This window comes from Astatotilapia calliptera, chromosome 7 (assembly GCF_964374335.1).
Source record: "Astatotilapia calliptera chromosome 7, fAstCal68.1, whole genome shotgun sequence".
NCBI lineage: Eukaryota > Metazoa > Chordata > Actinopteri > Cichliformes > Cichlidae > Astatotilapia > Astatotilapia calliptera.
The window spans coordinates 21,108,812-21,129,487 of NC_137428.1; the positions used below are offsets into that span (position 1 = coordinate 21,108,812).

Below are 20,676 nucleotides of genomic sequence, written 5' to 3' on the forward strand. Positions count from 1 at the left end.
CCTTGTATTCTGATTCATCACAGCAGCAGTTCGGTTGGATGATGTCAGCAACTGCAGCAAGTGTCTTGCTGACTGAATAATTTCATCTTGCATAATCTGAAACAAACACATAAAGACAGACACAATTTATAAATTAACGTTCGATAAAATCTAAGAATTAATCATTTATTAGATACCAATATGAATATGTCTACCATAAAACTTGTGTGGAGCAAAGTTACATTCAATCAAGATCGTCTGGCATGCTACAACTTTATAGTTAAATTCTGGGTACAAGTATACATACCCATCTTGTACATGTTTTTTTTTTATTATTGTTATTATTATTATTATTATTATTATTATCCTACCTAAATACATGTTTCTTTTAATCAGAGTATGCTGTTTTAATGACTTTACAATATCATTTACATTGTGTTCCTTACATTTTCCCTAATTGTATGTTATATTAATCCTATATTTCCGTTTTAATATTACTAATGTTTGCCTTGTTTTCTTCACTGTCTGGTCTGCCTCTGTCTTGCCTGTATGGATGCATTTACACCTAAATTTCCCCAACAAGGGATGTTTTAATTCACCACTATTACAGTGAAACACGAGTCTCCCATCTTCCTGCTACCGGTCTCGAGTTTTTGTTCACCAAAGCACACACCAACTTCATAGTGACGGACAGATCACTGCCCTTTTCCCGCCTTGTCTGACCGTGTTTTGTGGCTTTGGTTCACTTCGCCTCACTCTTCCCCATTCTTGTTATTAAATCAGGCCGTTCTGCAACCATGGCAGCCATTCACTCTATGGCTTTATTCATGGTGTATTTTACCCCTTCACCAAAGGCCGTTCTCGTTCCCAACATTATATTTGCAGTGTTCGTTTATCTATCAATATCTGCGGAGTATGGTTTTGTACCGAGTATCCGATTTTCTAAAGCACAGCATGTAAAGGGTAGCTCGGTTAGCAGGATGCTAGCATGTAGCGCTTAGTGAGACACGCCTCAGACGAGTTGAGCAAAGACCCCGTCTGTGTACTTTATACGTGAGCAACGGATTTAAATAAATATAACGTTTCAAAAGACAAACTTGAAGATAAAAAAACAATATACTTACCGGAGAACCGCCAGGGTTTGCCGCTGCCATCTTGCTGCTCCTAAATTCAAAACTGCCTCTGCAGACAGGCAGGGGAGGCGTGGAAATTGTCTTTGAGTTAGTCAAACGTTTTACTTAGTTCGAGTAGATGATAAAATGAAAGAAAAATGAATGGGATTTTAAGTAGGACTAGGCGTTCTGTAATGATCTCTAGTTAGGAGAAAAACTTAATCACTCACCTTTAAACAGCTCTCTTTTAGGAGAAACACTGCTGGCTAACGGTGTCATGTGATCAAACAGCGTAATTTAATTGGCTGAGAGCCGCTCGACTCGATCTAGTGCTGATTGCTCTGGCTTGGGTCATTCAAGTTCATCACCTTTGCAGTTGAATTTTTGCAGGTGCAATTTTGATGGTGAATTTTTTGCAGGTGAATTTTTGCAGATGAATTTTTGGAGTTGAATTTTTTGCAGGTGAATATTTTTGAAGGGAAATTTGGAGGATAAAAAATTCAGTGTTATAAATTCAATGTCTAAAAATAGTTGAATTCTGATGATACGATATTTCTGCCATAAAGTTCAGAAACGTGCTTCACAAACCATGACGTTGTGAGCGCGCGCGAGGGACGTCGCCGCCCACTTCAAACACTCTTTTTTTTTCTTTTTTTTTTTTTTGAGAAAGAAAAACGGGTACCCGCCTTATCTGCTGCTTTTGACTGTCAACACGGTGGAAGAAGAGCACTTGTCGTGTACCCCCTCAGTGCCTGCTCACCATGTATAAAGCTATATCGAGTCTAAGCGGACGCTGTGCTGCTTTAACACGAGGGTCCTGCTCAATGCCCTGTTTGGCCTATTTCCACCGGGCAAGTGGTGAGTTCTCCCTGCTTCAGCTCCAACATTTACCCCCACTATATAAGTGTGTTATGCTTTTTGGTTTGTTGCTACTACGGTGCAGGAGGAGCGTATTTCAGTTAATTGATTCAACGATTTTTTTTCTTTCTTTTAATAATGTCTCAATTTGAAGATCTGTCACAGCCATGCCATTGTAGATGTCTGCTGGAGGTTTCACAACAAGCAAACAGGCAGCATTACATCAGTGTGCTATGAGGTCAAAGGTTATCTTAATGTGGTCCCATCCTGGCTTCAATATTGCTGAAAAGTGTGAATGAAATGAAACCAGTAGCATTAAAAGCAAACACAGTTTAAACCTGATTTGTGTGTTTTTTTTTTGTTGATGATTAGAAATTACATTTGGTAATTGGGTGTTAAATATTTGGCATTTGTGTCAACAGAAAGATGTTTCACATGATGTCACTGTAATGTCACGCCAAAGCTTTGATCATCCTCTGCCAGATAAAATAGAGAGCTCTATGGTTGTCAACCAGCTGTTCTTCCCTTCTTCTTCTTTTGTTTTCATGCTGCAATTAATTTACAGGCGCATTATGTCAGAAATCAGCCTTCAAGCCCCCCTCTACAGACGTGCCAGAGATGCCCCCGTGCAATTTCAGTCCAGAAAAATACACGGTAAGAGCAGACTCCTGCTTATACATTTGGCCTTGCATTATGTAATCGCTTCAGTAATAACAGTACTTAGTTGGCTGAATAAATGTAGTAAAAAACCTCAGTTACAAAAAAATAAACATCCCATTCTGCAACCCTTATCTTGTTTATTTGTCTCTATCAAGGGTATGTCCAAAGACCGTATGATAGAGATCCGCAGACAGAACTGCAACCCCATGACCATGAAGGTTACTTATTATAAGAAGCCAGTGTTCATCCACCAGGGGTACATGCAGTGGCTGTGGGATGTGGACGGGAGACGATATCTGGATCTGTTTGCTGGTGTGGCGACTGTCAGTGTGGGCCACTGCCACCCGTAAGATCCTTTACAGTTTGCCGTGTTACACATGGAAAAGTATTTAACAAACACAGGCATCCGATGGATGAAGTAGAGACACTGACATGAGTCGGTTATTGTAACATTTATGCACCACTTTCCACCCAGCATACAGTGCTATTGTAACAGCATGGGTTTTTTTTTAAAAATAAAGCATTTTTAAACATGCCCGTTTTCTTAAGAAAGCATACATTATTTAATAATGATAATTAATTAAATAACTATTTCAGAAAAAGATATTTATCAGGGTCGTAATTCTTAGCTCCCTGAAAAATTGACCAATGTGCAATGATGTGCTTTAACTTTGTAATGCTCAGAGTTACAACAATCCAGTTACAGCCAAGGTTATCTTCAAATGTATGCACAGCATAAACACTTAATCAAGGGTTTAAGCTGTAACTTGAATTGTAACTTCAAGAATTATTGATGCTCACAAAGCAGAAGATAGAAATACAACTTATCCCAGTGTGTTATCCCAAAGTGTCAAGAACTGGAGCGAGAAGTGTCATAAAGGAATTCATAGAAAAAGCCCCACAGTACAGAACAAACCTGGCAGGATTGAAAGGTTTTAAAGACTGGAAATTAAACTAGTGAGAGATGTGCCTAAAGACCCCAGAACAACTGCTGAGACATGAGTGAATGACCTAAAGAATAAAATCTTAAAGAAGACAATCACTACAAGTAGAGATGCCTTTAAGGCAGGCTGAAGTACGCTAGGAGAACCTGGAGAAAGATTATGCAAACTGGACACGCAGCCTGTTTGTCTTTCAACACGACAGCAACAACCCAAATCAGATGTTGCTCCTGGTGAAGAACTACCATAAGAGGACCAAAGTAAACGTTACTGACTATTGACCATAAAATCTAGAGAAGGCTGAGAGATTAGTCAAAGAAGAATGGGCTGGTATTTCTCAGGAGATTTGTTGAAAACTACAACAAAATCTGCTGCAGACTGTTATCCAAGAAGATATGATACATGTTTGACTATTAACATCATGGGACTAATAGTTTGGAAACCGATAGTTTAGGTTTTTGTTCGTCTTAAAAGATGTTCGTTTTAAAAATCCCTTGCTCTATTTAACAGATACTCTGGAAATACTTAACCAAAATATGAGGCTAATAATTCTGTAAGCCTCTCCTATAAGACCTCTGTCTGTCTACCATCCCGAGTAGCTTGGTCGTTTTAGAGAATGCCCTACATCAGTCGTCCCCAACCTTTTTGCGCCACAGACCGCTTTATGTCCAACAATATTTTCACGGACCGCCCTTTAAGGTGTCACGGATAAATACAACTAAATGAAACCAGTACCGGTACGAAAAAAACAAGATTTATTCATAACACACGGGAAAAGACCCAGGGAATCCGAGTTAACGATAAAAAACGATTACAAAAATAGCCGAGCCTCAACTCTCATGGCCCAGTATCAAACGACTCCTAGTCCATGGCCCGCCGGTTGAGGTTGTCTCCTGGTTTCTCTTTGCCTAAGCTAATTTATTTTCTGCTGGACACAATAAGAAAATCACTTATTTTCCACATGTCAGCACCAAATCTACTCCATAAAACATCACAATGCGCTAAAATACTCGCCGCATTCTTCATGCCTTTACAGAACCTGTGTAAAGTCCCCAACCTCCTTTCCACCTGATTTTTTCCCTCACTGCTGTACATCTGTTAATGAGTAACACCTTAAATTAGATTTTTTTTAAAATGCTAACATAAGCCAAAGGTAGTTCGTTGGTTCCAGCTGTTTCTAGACCTTTTTAATCTTATTACACACCTGTTGCATTAGACAGCAGCAGCTGGTAATATCAATAATTACTGATTTATCCCTGCAGAAATGGTCAGTCTGCATCTAACAACCAATATGTACCGCACTTCAGACAAGTGAGCTATGAAAGTTATAGATTAGATGCTATAGTTTTATAAGCCCAGTTAGGTTGTGAATTTTCTAAAGAAACTATGAAACCATTGTTCTACGTTACTGAAAGGTTACTGTGAAATGTTGCGCTTAGTACTGTACAAGAACTGAGGCAAACACTCTGAATGAATAAATCTAACATATTTAGCAAAGTACTTGTTGGAAGTTGCTGAAGTACTTTTCTAATTACTAAATCGTCATATTATATTATCACAGAGGGAATGAAATGGCGTCTTTGTTCACAGGAAAGTAACAGCAGCTGCAGAGCAGCAGCTGAAGAAACTGTGGCATACAACTAACATCTATGTTTATCCAACGCTTCATGAGTATTGTGAAAAACTAGCCTCCCACTTCCCAGATCCGCTAAAGGTAAGATATTGAGTTTTTCATTGAATTAGCTGTCATCATGGGCTGAGGCTGTCATTAAACAGTGTGCTGGTCTGTTCCTTGTCCAGGTGATATATCTGACAAACAGCGGCTCGGAATCCAATGACCTGGCAATTTTGATGGCTCGTCTCCACACAGGCAACAACGATATAATTACTTTAAGGTCTAAATTTTTCCTTTTTTCTATGACTAACAAAGGCATCCTACTCACCTCCTGATGAAAGAAAAATGTAAATTCTGTAGAAATGTTTGATTTTTGGCAGCTTTGGTAACTAAACTTCATAGGCATTGTTTACTACGAAGCAGGGTCAACATACCCAGAATAATCAGCCTAATCAGTCTCATGAAGGTGGTTATTGACCCAGGGTTTCGCATGAAGGGGGTGGTGTTGCAGCAAATGACCAATCACAAACAGGGATGGGTCTACTGACAGTGTAGCAGCTCATTTTACAAAGGAAGATAAAACTGACATGATTGGAAATATTAAAGAGGTTAAACATGTAATACAAACTAAAGTCAACACAACAGCTGCAGAAAGTGAGCAGAAGTGTGATTGGCTATACTAGAAAGTAGTGTAGTATTATAAATGCTGTATGAATGTGTTTTATGCTCTTCTGCATATCTTGATTGCAATAAGTGTTTATCTGAGTTACTGACCTCTGGCATCAACGATGCATTTTCACCCAGAGAACTGCCGCTCACTGCTTATTTTCTTCTTTCTTCTGCAGAGTTGATCAGCAGTTTCTGAAATATTTAAACCAGCCCATCTGGCACCAACAACCACGCCATGTTAAAAGTGACGTTTCCTTATGATTCTGATGCTCAGATATAACTTAAACAAGTCAGGCTGTCTGCATGCTTATCAAACTGACCAGGGAGGTGCCCTGTTTCAAGGATCTTTAAGACTTAAAAAATAATTTTAAATTGTTTGCAACCAACAGAAAATTGCAGGAATAAGACTGCATCGGAGCTGCCATATTTCTCACAGGTGCTCACAAGGAAACAACAAAGGCTTAAGACAATTATAAAAACCTTTTTGTAGCCATACAGAGCGGTCGAAGGCAACCTTCAGCAATGCTGCCGCTATTTTCCAGAGAACTGTCAGTAGGCAGTACTTGTTACTTTATACTTGTTGATCTAGTTAGACGTGCAATATAAATTGTCATGATGCCACACCTTTGTAACATTGAAATTGCTCATGTTGAAGCGGCTTTGCTAATCCTATAATCTTGTTTCGTACTACCGGCCTCAGGTTTTTGTTTGTTTTATTGTTTTACAGTTTTTACTATTCTCCTTTTTTATGCTATTAATTCATGTTATTTTATCTGTTTGGAGGCACTGAAAAGACAAGCACAGAGTTAAAGTAAATCATAAAAAACAACGTTGAGGATTGCGGTATTGTTGCTAGTAATGTGTATTTTTGCCTTCTAGAGGGTCATATCATGGTGGCAGTCCACAGACCATTGGCCTCACTTCCAATGCAGCATATAAATACCCTGTTGCCAGTGGTTTTGACTCCACAAATGTAGGTACTGCAAGAAGACAGCAAAAAAAACCAAAAAAAAACTTTGTTGTATCTGAAAACTGGAAGATTTCCCATTCAGTGCATAAAGACACATATAAACAAGTTAAATTAAACAAATTAAAGAAAAAACTGCAATAAAACACTGGCATTAATTTGTTGAAAATCTTTTCAACTTTTAATCGAACATTACTCACAAAAAGATATTACCTCATATGCAAATCTCCTTGTTGTTCAGTTGGGTTGAGTAGTCAGTGAGTCAAAAAATTTTAATTTTTAACTCTAAGCAAACTTTTCAGTGATCCCTGGTGCCCTATGATAGTTAATAATTGGCTTAAAGTGACACATTTAAGGTCAAAATGTATTGAAGGTGTGTGTCACTGAATATGTTTGCATTATTTAAACTAATTCATTTGCACATTTTATATCTACTTAATTAAATATAATTCTGAAATGGGCTGAAGGTGGCCGATGCTTTCGCAGCAGTAAAGTTTGGTGATGCTTTATTTGTGCTGTTAAACTGAAATAAGCAGACCTGATTTCTGTCCAATGAACAGACCATGTGTCCCGATGTGTTCAGAGGGCCTTGGGGAGGAAGCCACTGTAGAGACTCCCCCGTTCAGACCATCAGAGAGTGCACTTGTGCCCAAGGTACACACACATGTGCACTTGTGGCTCAGCGCTAATTCACCCGTTCTGTTCTAATAAACAGAATAAAAGAGGGAGATGTTTTTAATTTTTTATAATAGTCTGTCTGTATCCAGGTGACAAAAAAGGAGATCTCTTTGTTTGGGGGGGGCGGGGGGGGGGGGGGGGGTCCTTTGTTTTGCATAGATCATTATTGATTGACACATGCATCTAAACAAAATTATATACTTTCATTTTTCTAATTTTCTGTTTCCCTTTTGAGTTGTGATTCAAAAACATGCACTTCTTTCAAAATACAGAGTAGGGCAGATTACTTATAACCCCGAAAACAAGGCAGCTGTTCAGTATTTACTTCTTTTAATGTTTTACCACTTTCAGGAATGTTAATAATAACCTGTCTCTACTAGACCACTTGAAAATGGTCCCATTGTCAGCACAATTTCATGGATTTCTGCACAAACCAAACATCTGTCGCTGCAAAATAATATCTGAATCAGCCAACCATCTAAACTGACAAGAAAGTTTTTTTTGTGTTGTTCCCCCTCCACAGGTCACTGCATGGCAAATGAACAGTACATTGCACAACTCAAAGAGACATTTGCTACAAGTGTCCCAAACAGAATAGCTGCTTTCTTTGGAGAGCCGATTCAGGTACTTTATTCAATTGTAGGGTTAGGGTTTCTTTAAATATTTCCTTTTTTCTTTTGGGGTTAAACACGTTGTTACGCTGAATGGATTGTGATTTAATTTAGAATAGGCCTTTGTTAATATACTGTCTATGTTTGTTGTTTTACCTTGTTCAGAGTGGTCGCTGTGTTTGTGTTAATTAAGATGTGACAGTGGGATGTGCACGTGTGTGTTTATACAGGGAGTGGGAGGAGCTGTGCAGTATCCTAAAAACTACCTTAAGGACGCTTACAAACTTGTTAGAGAGCGAGGAGGAATCTGCGTTGCTGACGAGGTTAAGTGCAAATGTTAAATAGGTTTTCTAATTAAATTTTTTTTAGCTACATTGTTTTGTTTGGGTCAGTTTTTTGTTTGTTTTTTAAATTCTTAAAAAAAATCTTTAAGCCTGCCACAGCATATTAGAAAGTGGAGATTAAGCACATCAGTACATGTGCTGCTACACGTGTTGAATCTGCTGTGTTATTTCCATTTAAATAAAGTGCTTTATGGTAAAGCATTGTTATAAAATATTCCTAAATGCATTAAAAAATAAGAAAGTAACTGCCAATCACTCATAAGCTACCAAGTCAGTGGGCATAAACACTATGTTTGCACATCTGTGCCTTAACCACACATACTAGTTTTACACACAAATGCAGGAGTAGGTGGATTTATTCTAATAAACTTTGTTTAGAAAAACCTGTTCTCATAGGAAAACTTTTCAGTATTCTTGTTTCAATACAACAACCACACAAAACAGAAAAGCCCAAAAATCCCCCAAATTTTATACACGATATTGAGCCCTGGATTTTTTTTCTTCAGTCTTGAAGAAATTCAGTGAAGAGGTGGGCGTTATTGTTTCAGTTTCTTCAGTTGTAAAATTCTCCTGCTTTTTCACTATTGCGGTGCATTTCTGTCTCCAAAAACAACAAATTATTTTGTGTGTGCACTTAGTTTGTACGTACTCTAAGACCATTTCTATGCACATCTTACGATAATGTAGCATGTGTATGTACATATGTCAGTATGTACCTTATCTCCTCCCTGACAGGTGAGCCAGTCTGACTGAAACTGTGTAAGAACATTGCCACACTTGCATCAATTATTAACATCCAGATGTTTTAAAAAAAGATTTATCATAAATTCCAATTCTTCACCCCCCTGTGACTGTAATGTTTCACAGGTCATGTTCAGAGTATGTCACTCGTCTATAATTTAACAGTCACCAAAATGTATGTCTATGGCAGTATTTTGTTCGAGTCACCACTGAATATGGAAGGAAGACAAAAGTGCTGCAGGCTAGGATTAGTGAATGAGACTCAGCGTTTGAAGGGAAATGTTTTATTATCTTGATTAAATTACAGATTCCTACAACACCCCCAATAGGTATTAAATTCTTATGGACAATTAAGGTTTTTTGGTTGTTGTTTTTTTTTGCTTCCTTTACTGTAGTACTCCAAAAAGGGGGAAAAATAAATAAATAAATAAATCACTTAATCATCAGTTTTTCACCTGGCAGGTCCAGACTGGATTTGGACGAACAGGAAGCCACTTTTGGGGTTTCCAAGGCCACGATGTTATTCCTGATATGGTTACAATGGCAAAGGGCATTGGCAATGGATTCCCAATGGGAGCTGTTGTTACCACACCAGGTGAGAATATACTCTAGTGTTTGTAGATCTGCTTCTATACTCAAGAAACATAAACAAATACATTTAATTACATTATACATTATTTTCACTGGCAAAATGTAACTGGCCGTGGTGAGACAGCATCTGTCTCTTTCTGCCAGGTAGTGATGGAGCTTTTTGAATGTGAAGACTCAACAATTTAACATGTATTTATAGTTTATCAAAAAAACAAAAAACAAGGACACCATGAAAACGTATTTTTTTATTTATTAATTATTTTATACTTTTCAAGCAACAAGCAGACCATATTTTCTTTTTTCTTTTTTTACTGAAATTGTGAGTGAATGAAATAATCGGCTCTCCAGTTGTGACTCACCACTTCAGCCAAGCTCTCAGCAAGAAATTGAGGAAAGGAGACAAGGAGGAAAAAGTAGTTCCACATTGAATACCTAAGACATAGATTGATTTGAAGAAAAGCTTCTAGTACTTGTTCCATTAGAACAACGCTGCTGGAGCCCTGAGAGACTTGTAACATTGTATTAATAATGCTGTGAGCCTCAATGTGAGCCTCTCTTTGTTTATCATATAGTAGCTGTATGACTGATGTGCTACCTTGAAAAGTACCATCAGACTCCCATTTTCATCCATTTTGGATTGTTAGTGTTAAACAATACTAAAAGACCTAGCATCAAGTTGATAAAGAGTTCAACATGAATTCATTTTTATATAAAATACTTTTGATAACACAAAAGTATTTTATATATCTTATATTTTGAGATGTAATTTGAACGGAGCAGTCGCTGGAGGTTTGAATTTGTTTTTTCATTTTTTGTTGTTTTGGTTTGGTTTTTTTTTTTTGGTTTTTTTAGAAATTGCAGCCTCCTTTGCCAAGGGGCTTCACTTCAACACCTTTGGGGGAAATCCTTTGGCTTGTGCTGTGGCTTCATCGGTGCTTGATGTAGGAATTCTTTAACCTTTTCTAAATGAAGCCTGTTCAAGATAACAGTGACAGCAGCGACACTGAAATACAGAAAAAAAAAACCTGCATTTTTCCTTAACAGACAATCAGAGAGGACGACACCCAGCAGAACAGCCTTCGTGTGGGCACCTATCTGATGACAGAGCTCGCGAAACTCAGAGACAAGTATGAGATCATCGGTGATGTCCGTGGAAAAGGCCTGCAGATCGGTGTGGAAATGGTCCGAGACAAGGTGCTGTGATCCTTGTGCTCATATGTTTATACAATACATATTTGCATTGTGCCTCCCTGGGGGCGTTGGCCAGCATTGCCCCAGTTAACTGTTTTCTGCAGCATGTGTGCCATTTTTAAATTCCGAAACATGTATACAGACATTCGTATACACACCTGGCGTAAGGTTTGGTCTTGTGATCGCAGAGTCTGAATGTTATTTTGGTCATTTTATTAATCCTGATTGCAAATCGGAGAAAAAGCCCAGTTAATACATAATTTCAAAACAAAACAAAAAACATGTATTTAAACAGCCATAATTCTGTACACACCTTGTGCTTGTTAGAGGACTCCTTTGACCTATAAAATCGTGTGTTTCTGAAGAAACATATCCTGCGCCGTTCTCACGTGCTCCTAAAAATCAGGCTTTTGTTTTAGAAAAGAAAATAGATTGAATATCCTATAATATCCTATGATACACATTTATAAAATACAGTAATAGTATTGTTTTACTTACCATTTATGAAGGCCATGTTAAAAAGCTCATACATATTACTACTGACATTCCCACCTGTTTTACTCAGATGTCATTCTAAATCACACTCTTGCAAATCTCTGAACACAAAGTGCATCATTTAGCACACTTTCTTTCACCTGTAGGAACACTGGCCTTCAAAATGCAACACACTGATTTAGAAATTGGTCCAACTCTTTCTGCACGTTTGCAAACTCAACTGGAAGAACAATTTAATCATGTGTCAGAGTATAAAAGAGGCTTTGAGTCATTTCTTCAAGTGTTAGGCAAGAAGCTGAAACAGGAAGAACAAAGAGGAAGAGTGAAAGGGAGTCTATGAGGAAGTTTTTTTGGTCAGTTCAGCTAAACACGTATTGCAGTAATACACATATATTTCTTACCCTTTGGGATCTGTGTAGGGTTTCTCATTGTACTTGCAATACATGGTGAAATTAGTAAATTTGCTCAACATATACATTAAATAGGTCCTTTTTTTTATTATTCTTTTTTTTTTTTGGATATAGGTGCTCAAAATCATTTGAATACGTAGCATGACCTCACCAAACCAAAACATACATGAGCACTTTTGATGATACTGTTTTATATTTATCACATCAGTGTTTGGATGATGGTCTGTGAGAAGACATCAGGTAATATCTGTGTGTATTGTTTTTGTGGAAGGAACCCGTCTTGAGAAGAGAGGACATGTTTTGTTTTTTTGAGTGCTGTTTTTATTTCGCAAGAGATGTGTGGGGTTTTGACAAAAGCAGCAAACTCTTTGTTTGCGTTTGGAGTTTTGAGAAACCGAGTCACAGTTTCTGGAATGAACCACACAAATAAACATTAGGAGAAAAAGTGTAATGAGAAATGAAGTGGGTGAACTTTTCATTCTGAATCAGAAGATCCCAAATATAAAAACATAGTCAGTGAAATTTTTATTTATTTAATTATTTTTTGCTGCCATCTTTATTCATTTATTTACTTTTTATCTGTGTACCAACCATCTAGTTAAATGTTTTTTCTTTTGCAACATGGCTGCAGGTTGTGAACCATATTTAGTCACTCAGAGTGTGTGTCTTCTCAACATACATAATTCAAGGTTAAACAAATGAATTCAAATCCATTCACTCACTCCATTTGAAAGCTGAAAAGAATTCCTGTCTGTATGCTCTTTCAGAAGGTTTGTCATAGACATTTGTGTCCTTACTTTGGTACATGTTGTCATGAGCTGTTGTGTGAAGCAGGCCGGGTTAGGACCCAGATGTAGGACTCAGAAACTGGACTAAACTTAAAGGCAGCTTTATTTTTAGACTTACGAGAAACAGAATACAGGAAACTTAATTATTCAGAGACTAGGACCCTGAATAGGAAATACTGGACATGTAGAGGGGAGATTGCCATCAGAAACTAAAGAAAACTGAAGACTTAATTACACACATGAGGTAAGGGCAGAGTGGAAACGTGGTGAACAGAATCCACTAACAATCCAAGGGAAGCAATGCGGAACATCACACACACAAGATGAAGGACTATTAAAGAAAAACAGGAAACAACATGAGACAGAGACCCAAACTTAAGACATACAAACTTGACACAGGGAAACGGTAAAGAAATGCAGAGACAAGACTGAATGGGAATACAAGACTCCCTTGACACAACAGGTAGACCATACAACCACAGAGACAGACAGACACATGTTAAATTTATTTCAACATTCTTGTCTTATACCATATACTGTGATTATTAGACCACCCTACACTGTTCCAAAAAATAGTACTGTCTTTCTAGAATATCATGAAATTTACATAAGTAGACTGTGATTTTACATGTCAAAGGTAAAATAACATAACATCACTGTAAATATAGTAAAACACAATTTACTTGTTTTTTTAAATATATTTTTTGTACATATGCATATTTAGATTGTAAAAATACATTCACAAATGTATCATGATCTCACAAATATCTGTCCGTTATTTGAAAGATCGAACTGTTGAATTCAAATGTAATGCTATGGAAAAGTATATAACATGATTCTGTTACGTTTCGGTGTTGTCAGTGTGTTGTTTTTGGCGTGACTGTTATGTGTTTCCTGTTTTACTTTGAAAGTCTGTGTTATCTTAGTCTTTTCAGTTTACGTTTCCCTGTCTCGTCAGTTCTGAGTTGCCCCAGCTGTGTTTCCCTCTTGTTGTCCATTTTCCTGATTGCTCCCTCTAGGTATTTAAACCCTGTGTTTCAGTGTGTCATGGTCGCGATCTTCCCCCCCGTTGTAAATAGTTTGACGTCTGGTGTTTGGTGATGTAAATAAATGTGGTATTTTGCTTTAAATCTCGTTTTGGGATTATTTTTATTTTCCTTATTTTTATTTTCCTGCGTTGCACCCCGGTTGCCTAGGCCGGGGTGTAACATATGGGGGCTCGTCCGGGATCGCTGGAGGGTCCGAAGGAGGGACAGCTTCGGCCTTCTGTCTTCGCTGGAGGATCCGAGGGACCGCTCCAGCCTTCTGCAGCTGGTGGGCTGCGTGTCCGTGTGTGCAGCTGGTGGGCTGCGTGTCCGTGTGTGCAGCTGGTGGGCTGCGTGTCCGTGTGTGCAGCTGGTGGGCTGCGTGTCCGTGTGTGCAGCTGGTGGGCTGCTCATCCGCCTTCGCTGGAGCGTCCGAGGGACCGCTCCAGCCTTCATCCGCCTTCGCTGGATGGTCCGTGGGACCGCTCCAGCCTTCGTCGTCCGCTGGAGGGTCGGTGGGGCCGCTCCAGCCGTCATCAGCTTCGTCTGCCTTCGCTTCAGCCATCCGCCTTCGCTGGAGCGTCCGAGGGACCGCTCCAGCCTTCATCCGCCTCTGCTGGAGGGTCCGGGGGACCGCACCAGCCTTCGTCGTCTGCTGGAGGGTCCGTGGGACCGCTCCAGCCTCCATCAGCTTCGTCTGCCTTCATCCGCCTTCGCTGGGGGGAGGGTCCGTGGGACCGCCCCAGCCTTTGTCGTCGCTGGAGGGTCCGTGGGACCGCTCCAGCCTTCATCCGCCTTCGCTGGAGGGTCCGTGGGACCGCTCCAGCCTTCGTCGTCTGCTGGAGGGTCAGTGGGACCGCTCCAGCCTTCATCAGCTTCGTCTGCCTTCGCTGAGGGGAGGGTCCGTGGGACCGCCCCAGCCTTTGTCGTCGCTGGAGGGTCCGTGGGACCGCTCCAGCCTTCATCCGCCTTCGCTGGAGGGTCCGTGGGACTGCTCCAGCCTTCGTCGTCTGCTGGAGGGTCAGTGGGACCGCTCCAGCCTTCATCGGCTTCGTCTGTCTGGATCAAACTTTTCACTTGGTGTTAAATGTTTGATTTTTGGGTGGGGGGAACTGTTACGTTTCGGTGTTGTCAGTGTGTTGTTTTTGGCGTGACTGTTATGTGTTTCCTGTTTTACTTTGAAAGTCTGTGTTATCTTAGTCTTTTCAGTTTACGTTTCCCTGTCTCGTCAGTTCTGAGTTGCCCCAGCTGTGTTTCCCTCTTGTTGTCCATTTTCCTGATTGCTCCCTCTAGGTATTTAAACCCTGTGTTTCAGTGTGTCATGGTCGCGATCTTCCCCCCCGTTGTAAATAGTTTGACGTCTGGTGTTTGGTGATGTAAATAAATGTGGTATTTTGCTTTAAATCTCGTTTTGGGATTATTTTTATTTTCCTTATTTTTATTTTCCTGCGTTGCACCCCGGTTGCCTAGGCCGGGGTGTAACAATTCCTATAAGCTTGTGTTACATCACATAAGTATTATTATTGTTGCTATTTAGGGCGATCGTGGCTGAAGAGTTGGCAGTTCGCCTTGTGATCAGAAGGTTGCCGCTATTGTGTCCGTGGTCCAGACTCTTCACCTGGTGCGATATGGCAGCCTCGCCTCTGTCAGTCTGTCCCAGGGCATGCAATCCATTATTATTTAAACCAACTGCTAACTGTATATTTATACATTTACGTATTATGATTCATATTGCCACATTCATTGACCTTGTTTATAGGTAATTTCATTGTTACGTTAAAATGTTCCTAATTTAATGTCTAAAAGCACTTGGAAAAGGCAGAATCCCATGTGAAATTAGCGCAACAAACTCTATTTTCATTACTGAAAATAACTGTATTTTCATGAGAAAGTTATTTTCTGTTATTTTACGCTAGTATTTTGGCGCCCCAGCTGCCGGAATATTAACGTTTTTTTAACATTAGTATTTTTCCTATTTATAGATGATTTCATTGTTTAATCACATTAACATGTTCCTAATTTAATGTCTAAAAGCATTTGGAAAAGGCAAAATCCCATGTAAAATTAGCACAACAAACTGTATTGTCATTACTGGAAAAAACGTATTTTTATGAGGAAGTTATTTTCTGTTATTTTACGGTAGTATTTTGGCGCCCCAGCTGCCGGAATATTACCGTTTATTTAAGATGTTTTTTGTAACAGTGTAGAAACAAGGAAATACAAATATTTTACAAATCTGTCACACAAAACTTGCTTAAAACTAAAAATTATATTAGTTATTCAACAAACAACTACATAGTCCTTACTTACGTATAATAACCAAAAGACTTAATGCCCCCTTAGGCATTGAACAGCTTGCATTCTTGCTAGCTTGGTGCACTTTGACAGGCTCTTTTGATATTGACTTTCAGATCATTTCTAACTAGCCCGAGAGACCTGCTGTAAATGAAACTTTTGTAGAGTCTATCTTTGAGTCCATTGTAGGCCTTGATTTGGCCACTCCATCAGTTCGAGTACTTCCTTTTTCTTGTTTCTTGGTCAAAGAGTCTTTGCACAGCTTTGAAGGATGTTTGGGATCATTTTTTGTTGGTATATAAACCCACAACCAGTCGGTTTCAGTCCAGAAGGGATTCTGGGATGTTGAGATAGACCTTGTTTATGATTCACTAATGTCAGTGTTCCTGGGTGGTTCACCCAGTGTTCTCAGTTTGTTCATGTTCAGTTTATTTTGTCACACGTTCTCATTTCCTGTTTTGCTGTTCCAGTTACTTCCATGTGTCATTAGTCAGATTAAGCTCAGCTGTTCACTCACCGGTCCCTAATCACTAATCATTCAGCCTGTGTATTTAAGTTCAGTGTCTTGTGATGTTGTGGTTGCCGTGTGTGCTTTCAGCTCAGTCAGCCATTCAGTCATTCAGCCAGTCTGTTCACGAATCACCAGTCCTCACCTACCTGCAACTTTTTGGTGTTGACCAAAAAGTCCAAACTTGGATTTCTGTGTCTAGACTTCCTTCGTCCAGTCATTTGCAGTACAGTGTTCATGCTTCCTGGCAATTCTGAGGTGTTCTGAGATGTTTGCAAGTCTGAATAAGGTCTTCTAAACAGCTATTCTTCCCTTTAAGCCTTATTCATTGAGTCCTTTGCTTGTGGTCACACTGGAGTGCCTCTCAGACTCTGATTTAGAAGCTCATCTCTGTCTGAAGATCAGCAGTGGTCTTCTTTCTATCTCTAGTAATTCAAACCTTGAGGTGTCTGACATCTGCTTCAGTCAGCTTTTGTTTTCTGATTTTGTTTTCTGCCTCCAAAGCACACTTGACCGCTCTGTGAGAACACTTTATGTCTTGCCCTACTTGTCTCAAAGACCATGCAGCATCACGGAGTGATTTCATACAGACGCTTTCCTTTTCAGCGAGTTCTCAGCAGTTTACCATTTTGGCACACTGGCAGTCAGAAATTAATCAAGCATAACATCCGACCACTAAAAACTACTTTTTTGCTCAGGAATCCAAGTAAATAACTGTAATTTGGCATCTTAATCAAAAAATAATTATTTTCTTGATTATTTTTTCTCTTTTTTTTAATAAAGCTGTAAAATTGAAAATTGGTGGATTAAAAACATTTATTATATGTTAACATTAAAAATATCATTTTGGTTAAAGCGCTTGCACATACTGGTGGATTAACTTTTACAGAAATGTTAAAAAAAAGATTTTTGGTAAGTACTAATGCTCTTAATATAGGACAGATGTGACATAAACTTTACACTGGGTGGTACACATACATATACTATTTTTTTACGTGTAATGTTTATTGTTTAAGATTACGGATTAGGGATATAAAGAATAAAGAACAATTTGTCCTTATTTTAAAGAATAAATAATGTTACGTATGACGTATACTGTCACACACCACATCTCATAGAATTTATCAGTGATGCACCATGTGCATCAGGCAAATATTTATTTCTCCTCCTATGTTTAAAGTGACTCAGGACTAGCCATTTGGTAAAATTATCCTGGTAATTAAGCTGGATAAATTACTGTGCTTACCAAAACATCCACCCACATCCTTTTTGTCTATTATGTGTAGGCCAGCCGAGATCCGCTACCCCCTGAGGCAATGGCTGAGATTTTTGAGGATGTCAAGGACATGGGAGTCCTGATTGGGAAAGGAGCAATATATGGACAGGTAATTTCACCCACTCTCTAACCTTCTGTATACTCATGTATGTGCTAGACTGCAGTGTGGCACCAATACATGCTGTGTCTGCAGCACAAACCTAATCGTTTTCTAAAATTCAAGCACACTTGTCATTTTGCTTACTTTTTCTTTTTTACCTTGGATCTAAAACAGACATCTGAGCAGTAGCTCACTTTGATAATACATTAAATCACAGAAAATGTTGGTTTTGGAATTCTTCATTTCTCTGTCTGTAATTGTGCCTCCAGCTCTCCTCATCATGCTTTACTGAGACATTGTGATGTCAACACTGCTATTTAGTTCTTCTATTTATGGCTTTAGAAAACAACATGCTGCAGGTATTTTTGTGGTAGCAGAAAACTGATTATTTTCGTAAAGGAGAAAAAATCATGATGTTTTAATAGTCCAGAATCCTACAGGACTCACTTCTTAACTTGATGTTAACTGAAAAAGAGAAATTGCTGTGTATAAGCCGTTTGGTTCACCTAAAATGTATTTTTATATCTAAGTATTTTTTTCTTTTCTGTATGCCCCCCACCCCCCAAATGATGGATAATTCAATACAACGGTGTCTACTGTTCCAAACCTATAACATTATTATGGATGAGTGATAAAGTCTTGTGTTTTCCTGTTAACAGTCTAAATCACTGATGCTACATAATCTCTGTTGTTCTGCTTTTATCACTCTTTAAGACCTTCCGCATCAAACCCCCCATGTGCATCACAAAGGAAGATGTTGATTTCTTCACGGCAGTCTTTGACAAGTCTGTCCGCAACTACATGGAAAGAAGATGAAAGCCTGGAAAAGGTCAGACGGATTGCTCCGTGTTAAAGAGACCCTGGTCAGCCAGAGGTGACCTTTTTTCAATATGAGTAGTAAAAGTCTCAGTATTAATCTTAATAACCTCATTATCTCTGTTTTTACCTTTGTATAGTGATTAAGAAGATGACATTTTCTAATTATGTTTAATGATTTTGTTATAACAAAGACTTAAACGGCCTCACTGATAAAATTGATAACTAACTTTTAGTTCATTTTGCTCTTTTAGATCTGATAACTGTGTATGATCATTTATAAAGCGATGCTTTGCTTATTACTTATGATACCACAATAATAATGAAAGCTAGAAACCAAAACCAAATCTGGTTATTCAGCAAGTTATACTTAATCATCTTACTAGGCATGTAGATGTTTACTTCTGACAGTGGATTTATTATCTTGTTATCAGTGTAAATAAATGGATAAAATCCTATTTCCACAGACCAATAAAACGTGATATTCTGGAAACACTGACATAGTGTCCAGCTGTTTTCATTGCAAGCATACAAGTGAAATAACTGTTACTGTTCACTGAATCACTGTGAGGAGCATTACGATTCCATGTAACCCTGCTGCACTCTGCAAACTGGAATACTGCTGTACTTTCAAAATCTTATTCTACTGTGACGCACTCATGTTTACATAACACTGTTTCAGTCTTACTGACCACTCAAAGTGCTTTAGACCATACATTCATATAGTGCTTTCAAGGAATTTATACATTTCATACTTAAAACACTTTATCTACCTCACATCCTGAGCCAATTTAGAGTCACCAATTAAACCAACATGCATGTCCTTGGACTGTGAGAGGAAGCTAGAGTATGCAAAGGAACCTCACACAGGAGGCCAGGGACCGGCAAGACAACAGTGCTTATTAATATATATAGCGTCCTCTCTGCAGTCAGTTGTGGCTTAAAACTGTTGTGTTACAGAGGAGACAATATGCTGCAACTTCATGCCGTAACAGAAAGTGATCACAGTCCCTAAAGCCATGCTTCTGTGTGCACCAAAGCTGATATGAAAATGACTGAGGCATCTAATGCTTGGAAATATACAGAAAAAGAAAAGGAACATTAAAAAGCAAGGCAAATGTTACCGTGATTACCGAGCAATGACATCCAGGGAAACAAAAAGAAACATGAGACTGTGAGGTTCATGGACTGAGTGCCTGCAGTTTATCGGTTTATGTGTGTGTTTTTATTACATGAGTGGCAAGTTATTGTTAAGTGTAATTCTCTCTTCTATTGTTTTAATACTGGCCTGGGGAACAAATTTTGTTCTTCTTTTTAACATGTTAAATGTCTGTCTGTCTGGATTGTACACCGTACTGCAGGAGATAAAAAAGCAACTACAACCGAATTTTTGAATGTTTTAAAAAACATTTCTGTCCATCCTGGCCTAAATGCTTTGAATAGACAACCTACAGGGTACTAATGCTGCAATAAGTCCAACTGAGTCTTCTGAAATCTCACCTCCACATACTGTGATCAACCTTTACACACGGCTATAATTTATCCTTGAATGCAATGTGGGGTGAGAACCTCTTAGCTGAGTATTAGGGTTCACATATGGAAGAGCTGTGACTTTCAAAATGTAAAATAAAAACTTATTAATTAGGAGAATATTAAAGTAGAGGAAAATAATAATAATGGATTGGATTTATATAGTGCTTTTCAAGGCACCCAAAGCGCTTTACAATTCCACTATTCATTCACTCTCACATTCACACACTGGTGAAGGCAAGCTACAGTTGTAGCCACAGCTGCCCCGGGGCAGACTGACAGAAGCGAGGCTGCCATATTGCGGCATCGGCCCCTCTGGCCAACACCAGTAGGCGGTAGGGTAAAGTGTCTTGCCCAAGGACACAACGACCAGGACAGAGACACAATGACCAGGACAGAGAGCCCAGGGATCGAACCGGCGACCTTCCGGTTATGCGCTTCCCAACCCCCTGAGCCACGGTTGCCCCTCGACCTGA

General features: G+C 39.0%; 2 protein-coding genes and 1 long non-coding RNA gene across 3 annotated transcripts in view; 2 read left to right on the plus strand and 1 right to left on the minus strand.

The window, feature by feature from the left end:
- LOC145430001 (uncharacterized) overlaps positions 1–1,309 on the minus strand; it is a 7,193-nt gene extending 5,884 nt beyond the window's left edge. The window contains exons 1-2 of the long non-coding RNA XR_013910369.1: positions 1,104–1,309; positions 2–96 (exon numbers count right to left, since the gene is read on the minus strand). This is a non-coding gene — a long non-coding RNA (uncharacterized LOC145430001). The remainder of the gene's footprint in view (position 1; positions 97–1,103) is intronic.
- A 135-nt stretch (positions 1,310–1,444) lies between these two features.
- LOC113025630 (alanine--glyoxylate aminotransferase 2, mitochondrial-like) lies at positions 1,445–19,169 on the plus strand. Its single transcript, XM_026173585.2, has 14 exons — positions 1,445–1,949; positions 2,515–2,603; positions 2,765–2,955; positions 5,141–5,264; positions 5,351–5,445; positions 6,714–6,807; positions 7,362–7,455; positions 8,003–8,103; positions 8,321–8,413; positions 9,638–9,770; positions 10,619–10,707; positions 10,811–10,960; positions 17,765–17,863; positions 18,569–19,169. The coding sequence occupies exons 1-14, from the start codon at positions 1,853–1,855 to the stop codon at positions 18,668–18,670; spliced, it is 1,551 nt and encodes a 516-aa protein (XP_026029370.2). The 5' UTR covers positions 1,445–1,852; the 3' UTR covers positions 18,671–19,169.
- On the plus strand, positions 10,969–17,758 carry LOC145429999 (uncharacterized). Its single transcript, XM_080304189.1, has 2 exons — positions 10,969–14,057; positions 14,237–17,758. Exons 1-2 carry the CDS (start codon positions 13,862–13,864, stop codon positions 14,827–14,829), a joined length of 789 nt encoding a protein of 262 aa, XP_080160315.1. The 5' UTR covers positions 10,969–13,861; the 3' UTR covers positions 14,830–17,758.
- Positions 19,170–20,676: the final 1,507 nt, after the last annotated feature.